This window comes from Globicephala melas, chromosome 20, assembly GCF_963455315.2.
Source record: "Globicephala melas chromosome 20, mGloMel1.2, whole genome shotgun sequence".
Lineage (NCBI taxonomy): Eukaryota > Metazoa > Chordata > Mammalia > Artiodactyla > Delphinidae > Globicephala > Globicephala melas.
The window spans coordinates 37,846,513-37,865,888 of record NC_083333.1 but is presented as its reverse complement, the minus strand read 5'-3'; the positions used below and the strand labels follow the sequence as shown (position 1 = coordinate 37,865,888).

General features: G+C 41.9%; 3 protein-coding genes and 1 pseudogene across 3 annotated transcripts in view; 1 reads left to right on the top strand and 3 right to left on the bottom strand.

Annotated features, from left to right (window-relative positions):
- The window catches only part of LOC115850448 (leucine-rich repeat-containing protein 37A2-like), a 32,117-nt gene extending 30,211 nt beyond the window's left edge, over nt 1-1,906 (bottom strand). The window contains exon 1 of the mRNA XM_060289931.2: nt 1,627-1,906. Within this exon, the coding sequence (XP_060145914.2) occupies nt 1,627-1,768 (142 nt within the window). The 5' untranslated portion in view covers nt 1,769-1,906. The remainder of the gene's footprint in view (nt 1-1,626) is intronic.
- Nucleotides 1-13,770, top strand: part of LOC115848296 (RAD52 motif-containing protein 1-like) — a 59,813-nt pseudogene extending 46,043 nt beyond the window's left edge.
- Nucleotides 1,635-19,374, bottom strand: LOC115850449 (RAD52 motif-containing protein 1-like). The gene is made up of 5 exons (XM_070044418.1): nt 19,258-19,374; nt 18,698-18,877; nt 15,544-15,666; nt 6,004-6,075; nt 1,635-1,745 (listed from the first exon to the last, which is right to left on the bottom strand). Exons 1-4 carry the CDS (start codon nt 19,351-19,353, stop codon nt 6,043-6,045), a joined length of 432 nt encoding a protein of 143 aa, XP_069900519.1. The 5' UTR covers nt 19,354-19,374; the 3' UTR covers nt 1,635-1,745; nt 6,004-6,042.
- On the bottom strand, nt 8,451-9,890 carry LOC138842472 (leucine-rich repeat-containing protein 37A3-like). The gene has a single exon (XM_070044494.1). The coding sequence runs from the start codon at nt 9,828-9,830 to the stop codon at nt 8,451-8,453; it is 1,380 nt and encodes a 459-aa protein (XP_069900595.1). The 5' UTR covers nt 9,831-9,890.
- Nucleotides 19,375-19,376: the final 2 nt, after the last annotated feature.

Below are 19,376 nucleotides of genomic sequence, written 5' to 3'. Positions count from 1 at the left end.
CCTCTCTCCACCTCTTCAGTGTGCTTGTGTTCTTGCTGCTATCACAGATGACCACGACAACAACCGCCGCTAACAGGTCGTCATCTGGACATGTCCTTCTCCACCCGCCCACCGAGTCCTTTGCTCAGTCCCTGCTTCCATATATCCCAGCGCCCATAACACAAGGATCTATACAGAAAAAACCACTATGTCCACCCTGGCTCTTTGCTAAAATTTGGGCAGGGATCTGGGGTATAAATTCAGAGATTTGCCAGATTATATGCCAATGTGGAATGTTCAACAAATCAATGGAATAATACTTGAGGTCTTCAACTGCAGAAGGGAACAAGCAACTTCTGTCAGATGGCTACTTTGCTTTCATTTCATTTTACTTCTAATATTTCCAGCTTTACTTGGGGAACCGTCCAAAGCTTCTGACTGTGTGAAGGCAATGTGTACCATTGTGCAGGTGGGCTTCTCTTCCAAAAGGATTAAAAGTAGTTTTGGTGAGGGTCAGAGGAGGAGGGGAGGGTCATGAGAAAGGAGGAGCATGGGCTTGCAGAGAGCCCCAAACTGGGGACAGGAGATCGGGTCACTAGGGTCATAGCACTTAACACCTCTGATCTTGTTTTTTCTCACCTGTAAAAGGAGAGTAAAAATGCCTTTTCTGCCCACATCTGGGGGAGAAGGGAGTAATATAATTAGTAAAGTGTCTGGGGGAGTTCCCTGGTGGTCTGGTGGTTAGGACCCGGCACTTTCCCTGCTGTGGCCCGGGTTCAATCCCTGGTTTGGGGAACTAAGATCCCACAAGCTGTGTGGTACGGCCAGAAAAAAAAAAAAACCGTGTTGAAAAATCAGCAATATTGCCTTTATATAAGGTGCAAAGTGTTATTTGTATGATGTGCTCTAGATCACTGAAAGAGACTTGTATTCAAGCTACCTGGGCATGAAAGTACATTTTGGAAGTCATCAACTTAGTACCAATAAATCTAATATATAAAAAATAGTTGAAACCCCCTGAGTGTTTTGTGGATAGAAAAGCTTGAGATTCAGAGCAAGCTCAGAGCTAGACAGTCTAAGAATAAACTAGCTCTCCCGTCCATTAGAAGGGCTAGGTAGCAGCTTCTGGTTATGGAACCAGAAAATCTCAGGCTCCAAATAGGACATAAAACAGCATCACTTGTACTGTTTAAAAAATTGCAGAAACACACAAAATAAACAAAAATATATTTACACCTCTCCTATGAGACAAAGAGTACCTGAGACTTAATGTATATAAAATCAGTTTACAAAATGTGATGCGCTATATGAATAAGTTCTCATTTGCAGAGAGCACAGCATAGGATATGTGGTCATTAATGTGAATTCCCTTCCCCCTTCCATTCCTTTCTCTTGTTCCTTTATGTATGCGGATCAGCTACATTACTAAGCTAACAATGTACCTGAGCTATTATTAGCTTAATAATGTAACCAAGAATCTGATTTTTAGCAAGGGGGTGGTTCTTAGAAACTTAGGGATCTGGAACTCTGAATGAATGAATTAAAATAATGCAATTACACCACTAATTTTAAAATCTATCATCCTTGATTAAAAATAAACATTAAAAAATTAAATTAAAAATGTATTATCCCGCCATTGAGACTCACCACAAGGTGTCACGTCTGTCAGGCATTCACTGTCACAACGCAGCTTGACTGTCTTACAGACAACCTCAATAGTATTTTTAAATTGGCAGAGGCAGCAGCCCATACGGCTAGGTAAGATCCTATAAATGGAAACACTGGTCATTAAAGTTGTGATAAAAGAGTTACTTGAGTAGGTAGAAGGGGGAGTCCAAGGCCCCCACAGACCAGTGCAAAAAGGAGTTCTTGGGGCTCATGGGCTGGAGAACAGGATAGGGGCCGGTTGGCCAATTGCTGCTCTTGACTGTTGTAAATAAATATAGAGGAGGAGAGAGGTGCCCAACAGAAGGATTAGGATGGCAGTAGGTATGATATGCCTAGAAAAAAGGGAATAGGGATTAGAATTGGGGGACATTGATCTGTAATTTAATTCAGAAGTATCTCGTACCAACTCCAAAGCCTCACTTTGGGTTGAGAGTACACAGGAAGAAGGCAGACTTCTAAGAAGAGTCTGAATAAGACCTCACCTTCTGGAGTCCCTTTCTCAGTTCCTATATGTCAGTAGTAATATATTAGAAATTATTCTAGTAATAAAAAAGCATCGTGTGCTTAAACAATAACAGATATCACATTGGCCAAATCTAGACAAATGGAACATTCCAAAGAATAACATGATCATTATAATAAGGTATAACATAGTTAATTTAGAAAAAAGCACATGAGTTCATAATGATACTCAAAATGAAAAGTGGGGAGCTCTTCTCTATAGAATCATGTCAGCTAATAAATGCAAAAGGAATGACAGATTAGGAAAGTGTCATTTTGCAAGTATCAATGTAATAATCGATTCAGACAAGGATTATCATTGATGCACAGTTGGGTGAAGAGTTGTTTGAAAGTAGGATCTCCACTGATCCCAAAGTATGGGACCTCATATTATTTATCAATTACCAAGGGGAAAAATAACTTCACAATGGAGAGATATGGAAGAAACCACCTTAATCAAGGGATCAGACTTAGCACTGGGCCACCTGAAGTGATGAAGTATGAAGAATACATCACCTATATAGTATTCTTCCCCAAAATATTTACTTTGAATCAAATGAGGAAACAGACAAATCCAGATTGTGGGGCAGTTTACAAGACAACTGGCTTAGACTCTTCAAAAATGCCAATGTCATAAAAGACCAAAAAAAAAAAAAAAAAGAATAGCAGGGAAATATTCTAGATTAAAGAAAACAAAGACATGACATGCAATGCCTAATCTTTAATTGGATCCTGTATAAAAATAAAACAGACTTAAAAAACATTATTGGCTACTGGCCAAGATGAAGTAACAAGGACCAATTTAACCTCCCACCTGAAACAATGAAAGCATCAGGCAGAACATATGAAACAACAGTTTTCAAGAAACTGGACCTCAGGCAATACAGTTCAGTGATCCCCAGGAGATGGAAAATAAATGAAGTGATACCTATAATAGCCCTAACTTACTTCTCTGAGAGTTTCCAGGTCATGGTACAGGGAAGAGAAGTCCAGGCTGAGACTCTCTGACTGAGGAAATGGAGCTGAGGGTCTGGGAAAACCAAGGTAACTAGAGTTCACAAAGCAGAGTATGAGAGAGAAAAGAAGTGCACAGACAACGAGCTCTGGGGATATGCAGAGGGATCTCTTGAGAATTCAACACAGTATTGGTCAGTACATTTGTGTGAGGAATTACTTGATGCCAGGAAAAGAACCACATGAAAGCATTAATAATAAGAATAACTGGTTATCACACAGGGTTGTAGGAATAGTACCTGTTCCTACAAGTCAGACTGGAAAACCTCATGATACTCAGAAAGGACTTGTCTCAGTAGTTGCAAATAATGAGCTCCAGACTAAAGGCTACGTGAACTGCTACCCAACGAATCTTAACAGCTAGACTTAAAAGAATAAAATTGTTCTGAGTAACTTAATTTCAGACAAAACAAAGCCCAAGCATTTTACAGGAATATAAATATATATAGCACACAATAAACTAAACTCACAACATCTGTTATCATATGAAAAATTGCCAAGCATGCAAAGAAGTAGGAAAATATGACCCATACTGAGGAGAAAAGGCAACCAATCAAAACTAACCCATAGCCTATACAGATGTTAGAATTGGTAGAAAAGAACATTTAAAAAGGTGTTATACATGGGGCTCTCTTGAGCCTGCGCATCCGGAGTCTGTGGTCCGCCACGAGAAAGGCCACAACAGTGAGCGGCCCGCGTACCACACACACACACACAAAAGTTATTATACATGAAGAAAAGTTATTAGAACTGTATTTCAGTTGTTAAGAAACCCAGACTAAACACTGAAAATGTTAAGTAGAGGCATGGAAAATGTAAAACAGACCCAAATTGAGCTTCTAGAGATTACAAACAAAGTCTAAATGAAAAAGACATTGAATGAGGTTAATGGCAGATTAGACACTGCAGAAGAAAGGGTCAGTGAACATTAAGGCACAGTAATAGAAACTATCCAAAATGAAACAAAACGTGTAACAAAACAAAACAACAACAAAAATGAATAGAGCATCAGCGAATTGTGCAACAACTTCAAGTGGTCTAATACATGTGTACTTAGAGTCCATGAAGGAGAGGAGAAATACAAAAAATTGAAGAAATAATACCCCAAATTTTTCTACATTGGTAAACACTATAAACCCACAAAGTCAAGAAGATCAATGAACGTTAAGCATAAGAAACATGGACAAAACTACACCAAGGCACAAAAAATAATCAAATTGCTCAAAACCAGCAATAAAGAAAAAAGTTAAAAGCAGCCAGAGGAAAAACCTATACAGTACATACAGAGGAACAAAGATAACAATGACAGGAGAATTCTTGTTGGAAACAATGTAAACGAGAACTCAGTGGAATAACATCTTTAAAATAGTGAATTGAATTCTATCAAGCTAGAATTTGTACCCACATCTGTCAAAACAAAAGCAAAATAAAGACTATCTCAGACATACAAAAGCTGAAAGAATTCATTACTAGTAGACTTTCCCTATAAGAAATGTTAAAAGAAGTATTTTTAAGCAGAAGGAAAATGTCACCAGATTGCAATATGTATCTACACAAAAGATTAAGAATACTGGAATTGGGACTTCCCTGGTGGTTCAGTGGTTAAAAATCTGCCTGCCATTGCAGGGGACACGGCTTCGATTCCTTGTCAGGGAAGATCCCACATGCCGCAGAGCAACTAAGCCCGTACACCACAACTACTGAGCCTGCACTCTAGAGCCTGTGTGCCACAACTGCTGAACTAAGGATATGACCACAGACTGTCATGAAAATTACTTGGAATGTTTTTTTTCCAAAATAACTTACGTATCTAAACTGACTTTTTCTACAAATCAATAAAAAAAAATAGTAACAGAAAAATGGGCGAAGGACAGACAATTCAGGGATAAAATACAAATGTTCAGTAAACTTATAAAGATATTTAATTTCACAAATAATAAGAAAAATTCAAATTCAGACGGGACCCCTTGTATTCATCTGTCAGATTAGCAAAAAAAAAAGTGAGAATCTCCAGTGGTGGAAGGGTGTGGGGAAATGAATGTCATCACAGCATGATGACTGGAGGATAAGCTGGTACAACAATTTTTTTTTTCTAGCACAACTTTTTTGAGGGCAAATAAAATTTTATATCTAAATAGTCTTCACCCCAACAATCCCATTTCTAGATAACTATTCTATAGAAATAAACGACCAGGCTCACAAAAATGCATGTACGAGGATATTCATTGCAGCAATGCAAGTAACAAGAAAACTGGTCATAATCTAAACATACTTCAATAGGGGCATTATTAAACTGTAACACATTCATACTATGGAATATTATGCAGGAGTTTAAAGGAATGGGGTAACCCTCTATGTACGGGGAAGGAAAGAAATCTAAGACATATCAGGAAATGAAGGAATCAAGTTGCAGGATGTTAATTATGTAAAAACAGATAAGAAAAACACACAAACCTCTTTTGCTATCTGTAAATATGTATGTACTCAAATGTATGGAAAAGAGTCTGGAAGGATTAATACTAAACTCAAAGTAGTGGGTGTGGGATTAGGGCAAAAGGAGGGTTTTCACTATACCTGTTATTTCATTGTTATATATTGAGAATATAATCATGTATTACTTGTACAATGGAAAATAAGTTTAAATTGTCTCTTACTGATTTTCAAGAGGTCCTGCCAAATTTAATTTTTTAAATAAACATAGAATTTCAATCATTAGGTTGCTTTGGGCTATGGAAGGGGAAGTACCTTTGCTCACAGGTATTGACCTCAAAATTCTGGACCAAGAAGGATCTTACAATGCAGTTAGCTTTTTGTATTCATATTTGGGGAGAGTATACTCACAGCTTCTCAGCCCAGTGGTATGCCTTCCATATACTTTCATCAAGGTAAGAAATAGAGTTTCCTTGGAAATTTCTGTGAAGAAACAGTTCATATGCTTGAATAGGTAGGAAAAGAATGTAGAGAATAAGGAAAAGAATCATGGCCGCCATGTAGGGAATATTCAAATGCAGAAAAGACCAGCTTTTTAATTCCCACAGCTTCCCAGCTTCCCAGTGTGCACAATTAATAAAAGCATACTGTGAGGCCACTGGCACAAACAATGAGGCATCCCCTGAGAACCTGACTTCCTATCTGTCCAAATTCTTGGATACATAATGCCAATTACTTTTTTCCCAAAATCACTTATGTGTCTAAAATGACTCCTACAAATCAATGAGAAAAATGGCAAACATTTATCAATATCAGCAAATAAATATTAAGAAATCCTATGGCAGGCAACAAAGCTTTGGCTCAGTGCCCTCAGAATCTCTCCAGGTGTTAGAAGGATACGGCAAGGCAATTAGAAATTAGAGGGACTAATACGAAAATATCTCTTAAACATATTGCCTAGGGAAAAGCACAAGTCACTGAACAAGGAGTAAAGTTATTACCTCATTAGGGGAACAAAATGCAAAGGAAAGAGATCGGAAGGAAGGACACACATCAAAACAGTAACAGGAGTTACCTTATTGGTGGTAGGGAAGGTGGGGTGGAATTTTCACATTTTATCCTATATACTTCTGTGGCATTTCTTTTTTTAAACAGTGAGAATGTATCCATGAATTAGACATGTTTAAAAGAAGCTGTTAAATGCCTGAGGTTGCCTGAGGTTCGGTTTGCACCACTAACTCAGTGGATGACTGAATCTTTAGCTTTAGCTTTGCCCTCTTCCCTCAGCAACAATGGAACTATTCAGTTTATATGCACATTTTTCACGGGAGTCAGAAATAAGTCAAAACGGATACCTGTCTGCCCATCTGCCTGAGGGACATTTCCACTCAAACAGAGCCTTCTGGTTGCTTTATGCTCACCAATAAAAGATGCCTAAGACTGAACTCATCTCCCTCAAACTGACTCTGCTTCCCAACTGCTGTATTTCCACCTGTTATACCACCATCATTCTGCCCCTCAACACATGTGATTTTTCTCTTTGCTGTACTACAATCCCCCAACTCTAGTCAATTACTACATCTTGTCAGGTTTTCTGTAGTACTCTCAGGATTTTCTTTCTACTTCCATCACAACCACTCTAATTCGGCCCCTTCTCACTTTACTCCTAGATTTTGCTAAAGCATTCTATTTGGTCTCCCTGAACCAAGCTTTCCTCTCTAGGTCGCTCTACATATGAAATCTAAAATCAGCCTCTTGCTTTAATCATTTGTCTCTCTTGCTTGAATACTTGCAGCGGCTCCCCATATCTCACAGCATAACTTTCAAACCCCGTTGCCGATAGTCAAGATATTTTATAATCCTATCTTTCATTGTTGCCTAACCCAATTCTTCACAGCCAGACTAATCTATTAAATTCTGATCATCCCTGCAGTCACACCTTTGCCTAGACTGTACTGCCTATTATTTTTCTGACAAATCACAGCCAATCTTGAAGTCCCAGCTAAAGATTTAGCTTATCCATGCAGCCTTCTGTCACCTCCACACCCCTGTGATTACAGGTTCTGGTGAATTACAGCACGTATCTGTATTTCTCTTAATAATTATATATTACCTCCCTTTTAAGGCATATCCCCTTTCTTCCCACTTGTCATTGTCATGTTCTGGAGACAATGACATGTACTTCTGTGGCTCCCACAGTACTTAGCCCTGGGTTGGGCACAAAATGGGTGCTACATATAGAAAGCCAGGGGAACAAAGATGAGTTCTAGATATAACTGAGGGACTGAATAATAATAATAGCTAACACTAAAATATATGCTAGGCACTGACAGAAGAGCTTTACCAATATTAACTCATCTAAATCTCCCAATGAGATTGGAGTCATTGGGAGATTTAGCAGCCATAGGAGTCATCCTGTGAGACGATGACTACCATAATCCCCATTTTACAGATGAGGAAGTTGAGTCATAAAGCTAATAAATGACAGACCTGGGTTCAAACCCAGGTAGTCTGGCTCCGGAATCTCTACTCTTAACCACATTGTTGTATTACCACCAAAGAGATGGGGAGAGGGACATGTTGCTGTAAAGAGGATGGAGTAAAGATGGGAGAAGAGTAGATGTTAAGGAATTAAATAATGGGGTAAAAAATGGAGACGGAAAAAATACGGCCAATTACAAGACTGGAGGAGAGGGAAAAATAGTAAGAAGAATGAAGATAAGGAATCATTGACAAACAAAAGGTGGAAACACAAAGTCAGTCAATGTGGATTGGGGAGATAAGGAGGGCCCAGGAAGACCTGAAGAAAGGCTGCATTGTCAGGCAGGATGCAGAGAACAAATGAGGAAAGGCGATTCTTACAGGATGGTGAAGGTGCCGTTGTAGGCGTCAGGCTCTGGCTCAGGCACTCTGTGGAGCTTCTGCTTTGGGCTGAGACCAACACACGACAGCGTCTCATTTTTGCAGGTACAGAGCTCACATATGCTGATGTTTGTGGTGGCATTCTGCCCTGGCTGCTTCTTTTCTGGGGTATATCTTACACCAGGAAGACCTGTGGATACTGAATACTGAGTCGAAGGAAAAAGAACCGTCTCAGATGGCCTTGGTTGCTGAGATACGTTAACTCCCAGGTCCACAGGTGAAACTGTGACTTGAGACAGGTTTGGTTGTGCAAGCGTCACCTCAGGGTGTTTTGGAGGGGGAGCTGTAGTCTGCTGCCGGGCTGTAGAATGTTCAGACTCTGTAGTAGGTTCTGGAGTTGTGGTCAGCTCCAGGTTCAAAGGTTTAACTGTGATACTGGGTGATGTTGGAGGCTCAGTGTGATCCTGATGCGGTGTTGGAACTATTGGATTGTGATATACTGGAGGCTGAGCTACAAAAACCTCCTTAGGTGGTTCTGCAGGCTGGGTTAAGGTCTCCTGCATGACTGGAGAAGGTTCACCCTCCTTACTGGGTTCTGGCCTTCTGGTCAGTCCAAGGTCCAATGGTTGAATTGTGACCTCAATCAAAGTTGGGTGGCGAGCCTGAACTTGCTCTGGATTTGGAAATGTCACCTCGGGGTACGGTGGTTGAATTGGGGCTCCTTGGTGAACTGGAAAAAGTTCAACATTTTCAGAGGGGATTGGATGCTGCTCTGAAAATTCCTGCCAGACTGACAAAGGTTCCAACTGCTCAGAGGACACTGTAGACTGAGCCGAGGTTTCTTGTTGGGGTGGAGGAGTTTCAAGCTCATTAGTGAACGCTGCAGTTACGATCAGTGCAAGACCCACAGGTTTAACAGAGACATCGGGCCGCTGCAGAAGCTGAGCTTGATCCTGACCTGGAGGAGAAACTGTCGGCACAGGATGCTCTGGAGAGAAAACTACACTCGCGGAATCCGTGTCCGGGTATGGAGCCTCAGTCTCAGTCAACTCCCGATGAGGCGGGGCCAACATCTTGAATGGAGACCAGGACGTCAAGTAATTAAAGCCCCCGGCTTCTGCCAGGGGTGTAAGGGCATGGGGCAATTTGGGAGGGGGGTCTGAGGCGTATGAAGACCAAGCCTCTGTCAGCCGCGGGGGGTTGGGGGTCACCTGGACGGGGCCCAGGGCCCACTCCGGAGGCTGAACTGCCTGGACTTGAAGCCACAGTTGTAGCCACGTGAGGAAGAGCCGTGGCAACCAAAGGCGTAGCCGGGACACAACGTGCGGCGGGTCGCAGGCACAGTGACCCAGGCCAGTGAGGAGCCGGAGCCACATCCTGTGTCCGAGCTGAACCGCTATGCCAGCGCCGACGCGAGCGCTCAGGTTAGCAACCGCGCGCCCCTCCCCCGCCTAACGTTCCACCCGTTATTTATGACATCTTTAGTTACGCCACCTTTATTAGGTTAGTGCGGAGATCCAATCCGCGCCACCAGAGTGGGCCTTTTGCCCAGAGTCCCCAGGGCCCAAGCCATCCTTCCCCTTGCAAAGGCGACACTTACCTCCTGCCGGGCCCTCTTCCCAACCCCTCCCTGCCCTCCCTGGCCCCAAACAATGAGGCGGGATTTGGGCTGCAGTCCCCAGTGGCCCCAAACTCCAGCAGCCCAGGGGTGGAGAGGGGTTGGGAAGGATGCAGAGCTTCCCAAGGAAACCACAGGACGTAGCATTCTGGGAAATTCAAAAGTGCTAATCCAGTTCTGGCAATCTGAACTCTTCCTCCTCAGAGCTGAAGTCTAAGAGACATTCTTCCTCCCTTTGGCCACACAACTGACAAGAAGAGTTGCTGACCAGGAAATGAGCACCAGTTGGGTGGCGGGAGGGGAACACACCTTACAATTATTCGAAAATGTTGCGTATATATGTCCATGCCACTCTCTCACTTTGTCACAGCAGCTTGGTGGTTTGTGACCACCTAGAGGGGTGGGATAGGGAGGATGCGAGGGAGGGAGACGCAAGAGGGAAGCGATAGGGGAACATATGTATAACTGATCTAACACACCATTGTAAAGCAAATATATTCCAATAAAGATGTTAAAAAAATAAAAAACAATAAAATAAAATGTTTGCCATTTCCTCCAAACTCTCAGTATTCACGTCTCATTATTCATTCACCTCTCTGTTATTAGGGGTTACCACTGAATCAGTGATGACTCCAGAACTTCTGTAGGAGGGGTTTGGGGCAGGTGGGAAAGAGAGTCTAAAACCAAGTGAATGGCCCTTTACATTAGCATGGGGAAACTTCCCACACCCCACCTTGTCTCAACAGAGCCATTAATCTAGAAAAAACTACAGTGTCACTTTTCAGAGGTCAACCCTGTGTGCACACATGGAGAAGACACTTAGAATGTTAAAGTTAGCATGTTAAGTAATTTTCTTGAACTACTGTAACTAGCACCCTATTTACTTTCTTCACAGTCCTTTTCATAATCTATTTGATTTTAGTCCTTTTTAATTGTCTGGTACACCTTTAACACCTAAACTCCAAGAGAGAAGGAGCTTCATCTTATTTCCAGTGCCTAGCACATAATGGTTTCTAAATGGAACTGATTCCAAGATTGGCCTCATTTAGGAATGGATCTGTTGTTATAATCAGGTTTCCGAAATCTTTAGTATCAATACGGAATCCTTTCCTCTCACATTTCACAGGAAGCTAGACTTCTTAAAGCCCAAACATGGATACGTCTGAAGTTTCCTTGACTGATTTAAATTGAATTAAAATAATTGTTTTGTACAGGAAAAACTTTCAAAATCTTTACATTTTTCAGAACATAACCACCTTTTCTTTCTCTACTTTCTTCCCTTCAGAACAAACTTTGCAACATTGGGGTGAGTTAAATCATCAGAAATCTAGCCCCAAATTCAGCTCTCAATGACATGAAACACATTTTTTGCTCCTTTTTAATGAAAATCCTATATGCAGTACATTAATGTTTTCTTTTAGAAATTACGTTGCCAACTTAATCCCTAATTCGAGGCATCCATATAATTGGTTTACAGAAAGGTTCTTCGGCAAAATATTTAACACAAGATATATATGAGATGCTGAGATCTGGGTAATATACCTTACTTGAAAGGCATGAATAGTTTTAAAACACTGTAGCATAATCACACTTAAGGCCATAGTTACTTTGTTCCCAAATCCCTGCAATTCTATTTGATGGGAGTTCTAAAAGGCCTGTGTCTTCTCCTGTGTCCACAACTGTAGACGTACACTGATGGCCCTCAATCCTGCTCTCCAAACTTCAAATAAGGGGCCAGAGACAAGGCTCGGGACTTGGAAAAGTCCTAGAAATTCCCTGCCTCTAAAGCAGTTTCAGAGTTTCACCTTTTCCTGAGGATGACAGAGCTGAGTAGACATGCCAAAGTCTTCCAAATCCTGCTGGGTGTTTTGAATTACGGCTACACTGGCTGTGTACCCCTTGAGTTTTTATCTCCACATACTTGAATGAAATCCTGTAGCTCCTCTTCGGTTCTAGCATCTGTGGCCTCTTCACAGGGTCTATATGCCACAGCTACTTTACCACTTTCTGACATAAAGCTAACAAGGATCAATTCACAAGGTTTCTTGTTCTAAAACTTCCTGTATACAATGGTAGCACCCAATAATTAGACATTCTTTTGATTTCTAAAAGCAGAAAATAAGAGCATTTTCCTAGAAGTTCCCTCATCTGACACTTCCGTTTTTATCATAATTACTTGTGAAAAAATATATAACAAGTATCAACTTTGGTTCAAAAACCTTTATGATCTTAGAAATAAGAACTAAGGAATAATGACATAGGAATTAAAAGCTGTGGAAACAAAAATGTTCAATCACAATACAACGAAATAGGAAGGCATTAGGTGGGGGTCAAAGTGAGTTCAAACCTGGGGTAGATACCACTGGACTATAATAGATACTTCATGTTAGAAGCAAGGCAAGTGCCTACTCCTTGGGACCAAAATTCTACCAGATACAATGAACAAAGCTTTGGAGACAGAGACAGAGAGCATTTGAACACTCTACTGGCAGAAACTGGCCCATGTACCCTTTGGACAACACCGCTTTCCTCAAGGCAAGCTAGAGCCACCAGGCTTTTTGGTCTAAGGAGTTTTGAGTACATATAAGGAATACCTTGGCAAATTAGGGACAAACAACCCAGACATTTAGTTTGGTTCTTAAAGGTTGTTACCCAGAGTTGACAGCTGGTGGAGATTCAGCCTGATGACCAGGGAAGTCAAACTTCATTGGAAGGACTGCCCAGGCGGAAAGGCCAAGACCAATCCAGGTCAACTCTTACAATCAAATAAGGTCTCTGAAACTTAGCTAGGATTTCTCAGTCTCTAAGCCTGCAGGGCTGTGAAGCAGGGGAGCAATTCTGTTCCGGGAATCTACTAATCATAAAGTTTCCTTTGGGCACAGCCTGTGACATTCTCACCGCTGTATAACTCGATAGGGAACACAATCAACGGTATTTAGTAGCATGACCACTTTTAAGGCTCACACAAACGTATCCGATAATTATATAAGAATCATATTCACCCAATATATCAGAAATGAAAACTGAAATTAAACTGATTCCAAAAACATAATCTAATAAACTCTTCAACAAGAAAACAACAATGATAATAGTCCATATATTTTGTCTGCTTACTATGTTTCAGGCATAGTTCTAAGCTTTTTACATTCATCATCTCATTTACTCTTACAATATCCCCCAATAGGTGGTAAGCTGAATTACTAACCCTATTTGCAGATAAAGAAATTGCAGCTTAGAGATATTAAACACCTTCAAATGTCTCTGGCTAGAAAAACCTAAAATTGCAACAACAACAACAAATAAATCTAAGAGACAAAGTTAGGACTCAAACACAGGTGTCCAAGGCTTATACTCACTACACTATTCTGTATGATAAGCAACCAGTTGAGGAAGAACTGGATCAAACACTTTCTGTATGAACTGAGGCAAGTCATTCTACATCTAAACACTGGGGACAATAATATTCACTGTCGTTTTTCTCATAAATGCCACCAAGAACAAATTTAAGACTGCTGCTGTGAAAGCATCTGGTGAATGAAAGAATACATAATGTTTTAGAGAACCATTATTTTCATCCAATTCACTTTTTTTTTTTTTTTTTGCAGTATGCGGGCCTCTCACTGTTCTGGCCTCTCCCATTGCGGAGCACAGGCTCCGGACGCACAGGCTCAGCAGCCATGGCTCATGGGCCCAGCCGCTCCACGGCATGTGGGATCTTCCCGGACCGGGGCACGAACCCGCGTCCCCTACATCGGCAGGCGGACTCTCAACCACTGCACCACCAGGGAAGCCCCATCTAACTAACTTTTCAAATAAGTTTATTTGCTCACTGAAATTGAAGTACTTCAAGGACAATCAGAAAGGTCTTACCTAAAACCACAATCAGCAGTTTCTGGAATGCATCTGTCATAGCCTTCTGAATAGCAAGCTTCTGGGTTACCTTCCTTTTCATAAGGAATGATAATGACCCTAAATCCAACCAAAACAGATGAATTTAAAATGCCTGTCTGAATAACTGATGTCTAGGTTATGTGTTTAAAACTAAAAATGCATCTGTGATTCTTAGATCATTACCTTAGTGATCAAGGGCAGACACTACAGTGGGGTGCGGTTGAATGACTCTGCTGTAGGTATACCCTGGCTTGGCACATTTTTACTGCTCAGATCTATTCTGGAAGTTCCTAAAATACTCGATGGGAAATGAAAACCAAGAACGTGGCACAAATCGCATATGACACACAGATTTCAAGTGGACAAGCTGATGCTACACTGCTACAGACGCTGCTCTCCTGTGCGTGAAGGGCTGGATTCATACAGTGAGATAGATTTGGTGGTAGTGCAGATGATCTGGCCTCTCCTCAACCATCACCCACTCAGGTGGAGGGTGGAGCCTCCTCCACTCCGTTCGCTAACAGCCCTGCCTCTGACTTAAAACCCTAAGCCCAAGTGCCATGGACTCTAGGAAAAAACTCAGTACCAATCGGAATCCCCTTTCTAGGGATCTGTATTTACGTTTTCCGTGCAGGCCCTTCTATAGGAGGCAAAGGACTGAACATTTACACAAGAGTTTATTTCAATCTTTAGACAATGGTTTTGTTGGGATAACTGGAGGCCAGAAGACATCTGTATTTGAAGGACTATTTTAGCACATAACAAATTATTAACCAAAAAAACCACAAAAACTAACTAATTTTCCCTCCTCCTAAGCTTCCTGGCAGGCAGCCAGTTCTAAAATTCTAAAGTTTAAGGTGCTGTCAGGTATTGCCTAAGATAAAAACCTACATTGTCAGGCAGAAAAATTCTGCCCAGGGCTTTAGTTGCTTAGCTATGGTGATGATGTATCTGAAAAGTTGAGTTTCAGAAAGAAAGGAAAAAAGAGAAATCCCACTCCCTCACCTCCCCATACACACACATACTGGAAAACAGACCTTCCTCCAACTTATCCAAAGGTTCCTCAGCCATGCCAACTCCGGGACTCCTGCACTCGTGGGAGGGCAACACCACCTCTAAAGCCAGAAGAACTTGAGGCTTTGCTTCTGAAGTGGTGTCACAATATCTTCCTTTTCCCTTTCTTCAAGGTTAGAAAGATCCTGAAGCTGTTAGGATTTTGAATTAAAGGCTAGACTTCAAAATATCCTGTTGTTAGAAATAAAAACTAAACTCCAGCAACCCCAGGTAATAGTTTAGGTATGCTATACCTTCAAAATCAAGTGAGACTTGCAAATGAATGATTAGATATGGTCAACTATTTTTTATTATACACCATACAAACACTGGAGAAAATTATGGACACCACCATCCAAGTCATTGAGATTATCACTAATTCTAGGTGGCAGGCCAATGCTCAGATACTTCCATGTGGAAGCCTCTCACATCTCCTCCCCATAGCCCTGTTCTATTCTTCCCTCTAAAGTCTAGGAGTTCAGTGTTGAAAGGAGTCTGGTTAGTCAAAGAAAATCTACAGAGTTTACCCTGATGATCCTTTTTGACCACCCATGGAAACCAAAGTAGTAATTTGCCAATTCTTGGCATCTGGAGCTGTTTAGGGCAGGCGTATTATGTTGAACCGCCTTATGACTGGTGCCGAGACGAACCTAAAGACAATAAAAGACGTAAAAATATCACAACCCTACATAGAGGCTTATTTTGGATATACCTGAGATTTATCAATACCAATTTCATAGAGGGGCTGTGCAGATTAAGTAGCACATTTTAAGCAATGAGTTCACAGTGAGCCCTAAATAAATGTTATTTATTATTTTTAGGTCAGTACTTTTCTGCATCATTTCCAGGGCCCCTGATTAACCGGAAGGTTCCCTGACCGCTGGTGGTGAAAGTGATGATGAAAGCAACCAAGGAAGCCCAGCAGAAGCCTATTATGGGGCTGGGGTTAAGCAAAGGAAGTGAACTGTTTTAGTCGTCTCATCCTGTAGCTCCTGCTCGAGAATACGCGCTGAAGAGGAGATAAGATGGACCTGCCACTGAATTAGGACCTTAATCTGTAGCACCCCCTCCCCAAGTTACTAACCCCTGTTAGAAGAGGGAATACGTATACCTCTCTAAATGTAAATAAAGCAACCAAAAGAATTAGAGGTTCATCTGCATTAACAAGCTTCTTTGAGAGTGCAAATATTTCCAGTCTTAACTCTCTCAATAACTTACATATTACTGTGGAGTTTTTACATCACTAGTTCTTTCTTAAATGTCTATTTCCATTTTGAACAGCGTGTAGTATATAAATACAGTCATAAAAATTCAAATAATACAAAGAAAGTCAAAGCATTGTTAATTCTTTGATTTGTTTGTGCATCTTCCCCGTCACTAGTTTACGAGCTCCTTAAGTGCTTGAAGGAACCGTATATTATTCTTTCCTTGTTACCAGAAACAAGCATAGGTCTTGGCATATAATAGGGGAGTGATGGTCTGTTGACTGAGTGAATGAATGAGTACATAAGGAAATGAAATTATTTTCTCCAACTGAAGCTGCCTGCTGGGAAGGAGAAATGAAGACTAATTTTTAAATGTTGAGTGTTGCATGGGAGGATAGGCCCTGTACGGTGAGTCATAATGGAGCTGTCCTGGACAATTAGGAAGCTTCAGAAGGGCTCTGAGCCCCTGGGTAGTAGAGACAGTTGACATCTGGGATAACCTTGTCACAGTTCTTGTTGGCAAACATATCCCTTCGTGCTACTGAGAAAAACTCAGATACATTAGGCCTTTCCTTCATTTTATTTTAAGATGTTATTATCTTTTCTGTATTTATAAAAACTACAGGGGAAAAAAGATAAGATGTATACCTGCCAATGAATAAAAGAACACATAATTGGAACTTCCCTGCTGGTGCAGTGGTTAAGACTCCATGCTCCCAATGCAGGGGGCCTTGGTTCGATCCCTGGTCAGTGAATTATGTCTCACATGCATGCTGCAACTAAGAGTTCGCACACCACAGTTAAGGAGACTGCGAGACACAACTAAGGAGCCTGCCTGCTGCAACTAAGACCCGGTGCAACCAAGTAAATAAATAAATAAAATTTTAAAGGAACGCATAATTAAAGTAGGTAACAATTTCGGGCGTGTGGGCAGTAAACTAAGGCTCTGCATTAAATAAGGAAATCTAATACGAATGCCCTTTCCTCTCAACTGTATAGTGACTTGTAGAACATTCTATCAGTGCCGAGCTTTATGCTGTGAAAATCTCAGAACCTAACCTTATGGAATGGTCTTAATGTCCAATATAAGAAAAGAACTCATTACTCACAACTGACACCAAGTAACTGTTTCATAATCTTTCCAGGACCATCTGTAATATCTGAGTGGTTATGTGAAATGGTCGCAGGGTGTGCAAACAAAAGAATGCCTGGCACAAAATCATTTCAATCCCAGGGAGTACAGCCAGGATGAAGAGGGTGTTAAACAGGGTACAGAAGTGGGAGGTAGTGTACCTGGAGTCACATCTGAGGAGAGTTCTCAGATTCAATAAAGGTGAACTCAGTGAGTAAAGAAATATGGGTGAGAATAGGCAGCAAGGTCAGTAGGAAGTAGCCAGAGCGAGAAGCCAATCAGAGAAGACACACAATTATAAAGGGAAAGGTCTGGAAATCTAAGCCTCACTCACTTATTCAGAGGAATTGAAAAGGTCCTTGAAAAAGGAATGGTGGCTGAATGGAGGCACATAATGAAATGTTAATTCTGGGCAAGTAAAATTGGATGGCATGTTAATATGGAATAAGGTTTCTGCAATGCAGGAAAGAATATTTTAACCATTTTCTGGAATGTGAAGGGAGTTCTGAATAGGCAGTTTGAGAGTGATGATGAAGCCTCCTTTATGTTACATCTGACAAAAGTTCCTCAAGCTCCCTGGTGGCACAGTGGTTAAGAGTCCGCCTGCCACTGCAGGGGACACGGGTTCGATCCCTAGTCTGGGAAGATCCCACATGCTGCAGAGCAACTGAGCCCGTAAGCCACAACTACTAAAGCCTGCGTGCGTAGAACCCGTGCTCCGCAACAAGAGAAGCCATCGCGATGAGAAGCCCACACACCACAAGGAAGAAGAATCCCCGCTTGCCGCAACTAGAGAAAGCCAGTTCGCAGCAACAAGACCCAACGCAGCCAAAAATAAATAAATAAATTAATTAATTAATGAAAAAAGTTTGTCAACCTCACACATTTGAAATCCACGTAAAAGTAAATATAAGGAAGACTCTTGTGAAGATTTCTTAAATTAAGGGGCAGCATAAAATGACATAGGGTTTAACATCAGTTAAGTTTGGGTTTGGCCTCTAGTTTCCACCTTTACTGTCATGAACCTTAAGTAAGTCACTTAACCATCCTGAGTTCGAGTTTCTTCATCTAAAAAAAAGAAAGAAAGATCTGGGGAACTGGGGGATCACTGGAGCAGTGAATCTGAGAGCATTCTGTACACCACAGTGCTGTATAAACGTTGGCCTTCCCCCCCCCGCCCCCGCCGCTGGCATCTTAGCTCCCCGACCAGGGATTGAACCCGGGCCCTCAGCAGTGAAAGTGCAGAGTCCTAACACTGGACCGCCAGGGAATTCCCGATGGCCTATTACTTTTAAATTCAGCACTTCATCCCAGTAGAGCGAGGAATTCCACATTTGGACCCACCTTCACTGGAGATGTCTGGAAAAGCTGCTTCTGGTCGCATGCCTTTTGGGCTCTGTGGGCATCCCTTGCTGAATAAAACTTGATGATGCCATAGAACCCAGGACAGGCCACTGCTGCGTTTGGGAAGACTCGGACCGAATACAGAAGGCCAATCTGGGAGAAGACTGTGAACACAGAATGCTGTAGGGTGGTCCCATGCTAAGTAAGTGCAGGAAATTTCACGCCCAGGAAAACAAACCGCCCATTCCCTTATATTCCCCCAGCCCTTCGCCACAGGCAACTGTGGTGAGCCGGCAACTCCAAACACTTCTCATTTTATGAACAAGTTTCCCTCTGAAATCCTAAGCTTCGAGAAGCATTAGGAGGCAATGCCGTCTGTTGGGAACTATCTCTCAAAAATCTCTGGGAGCGAGCTGACTGCTTAGGTCGGCTCTAGAACTAAGATTCCTCTCAGCGGAGACCACAGGCAGATGAGGTGCTGAAGCAGTACCCCGGGGCGCCCAGTTACTGGGGCGCGGGGCGGCTTCCTCCACCCCTCCCTCCGCCCCGGCTCGGCTCACTTGCAAGGCCTCGGCCGTGGGTCCAGAGCTCGGCTCCCACACCAGCAAGGTTTTGTCACCCGCGACGGGAACCGCAAAAGGTACCAACTCCACCATTCTACCGTTACCGCGCGTGCGCG

What these genes read in the sequence shown, in the direction of transcription:
- LOC138842472 (XM_070044494.1), bottom strand. Translation starts at nt 9,830, where the DNA reads ATGTGGCTCCGGCTCCTCACTGGCCTGGGTCACTGTGCCTGCGACCCG.
- LOC115850449 (XM_070044418.1), bottom strand. Translation starts at nt 19,353, where the DNA reads ATGGTGGAGTTGGTACCTTTTGCGGTTCCCGTCGCGGGTGACAAAACC. An exon ending in CCACGGCCGAGGCCTTGCAA is followed by an intron (nt 18,878 to 19,257) that starts GTGAGCCGAGCC and finishes ACCACCCTACAG; the next exon opens with CATTCTGTGTTCACAGTCTT. An exon ending in TCCAGACATCTCCAGTGAAG is followed by an intron (nt 15,667 to 18,697) that starts GTGGGTCCAAAT and finishes TATTGTCTTTAG; the next exon opens with GTTCGTCTCGGCACCAGTCA.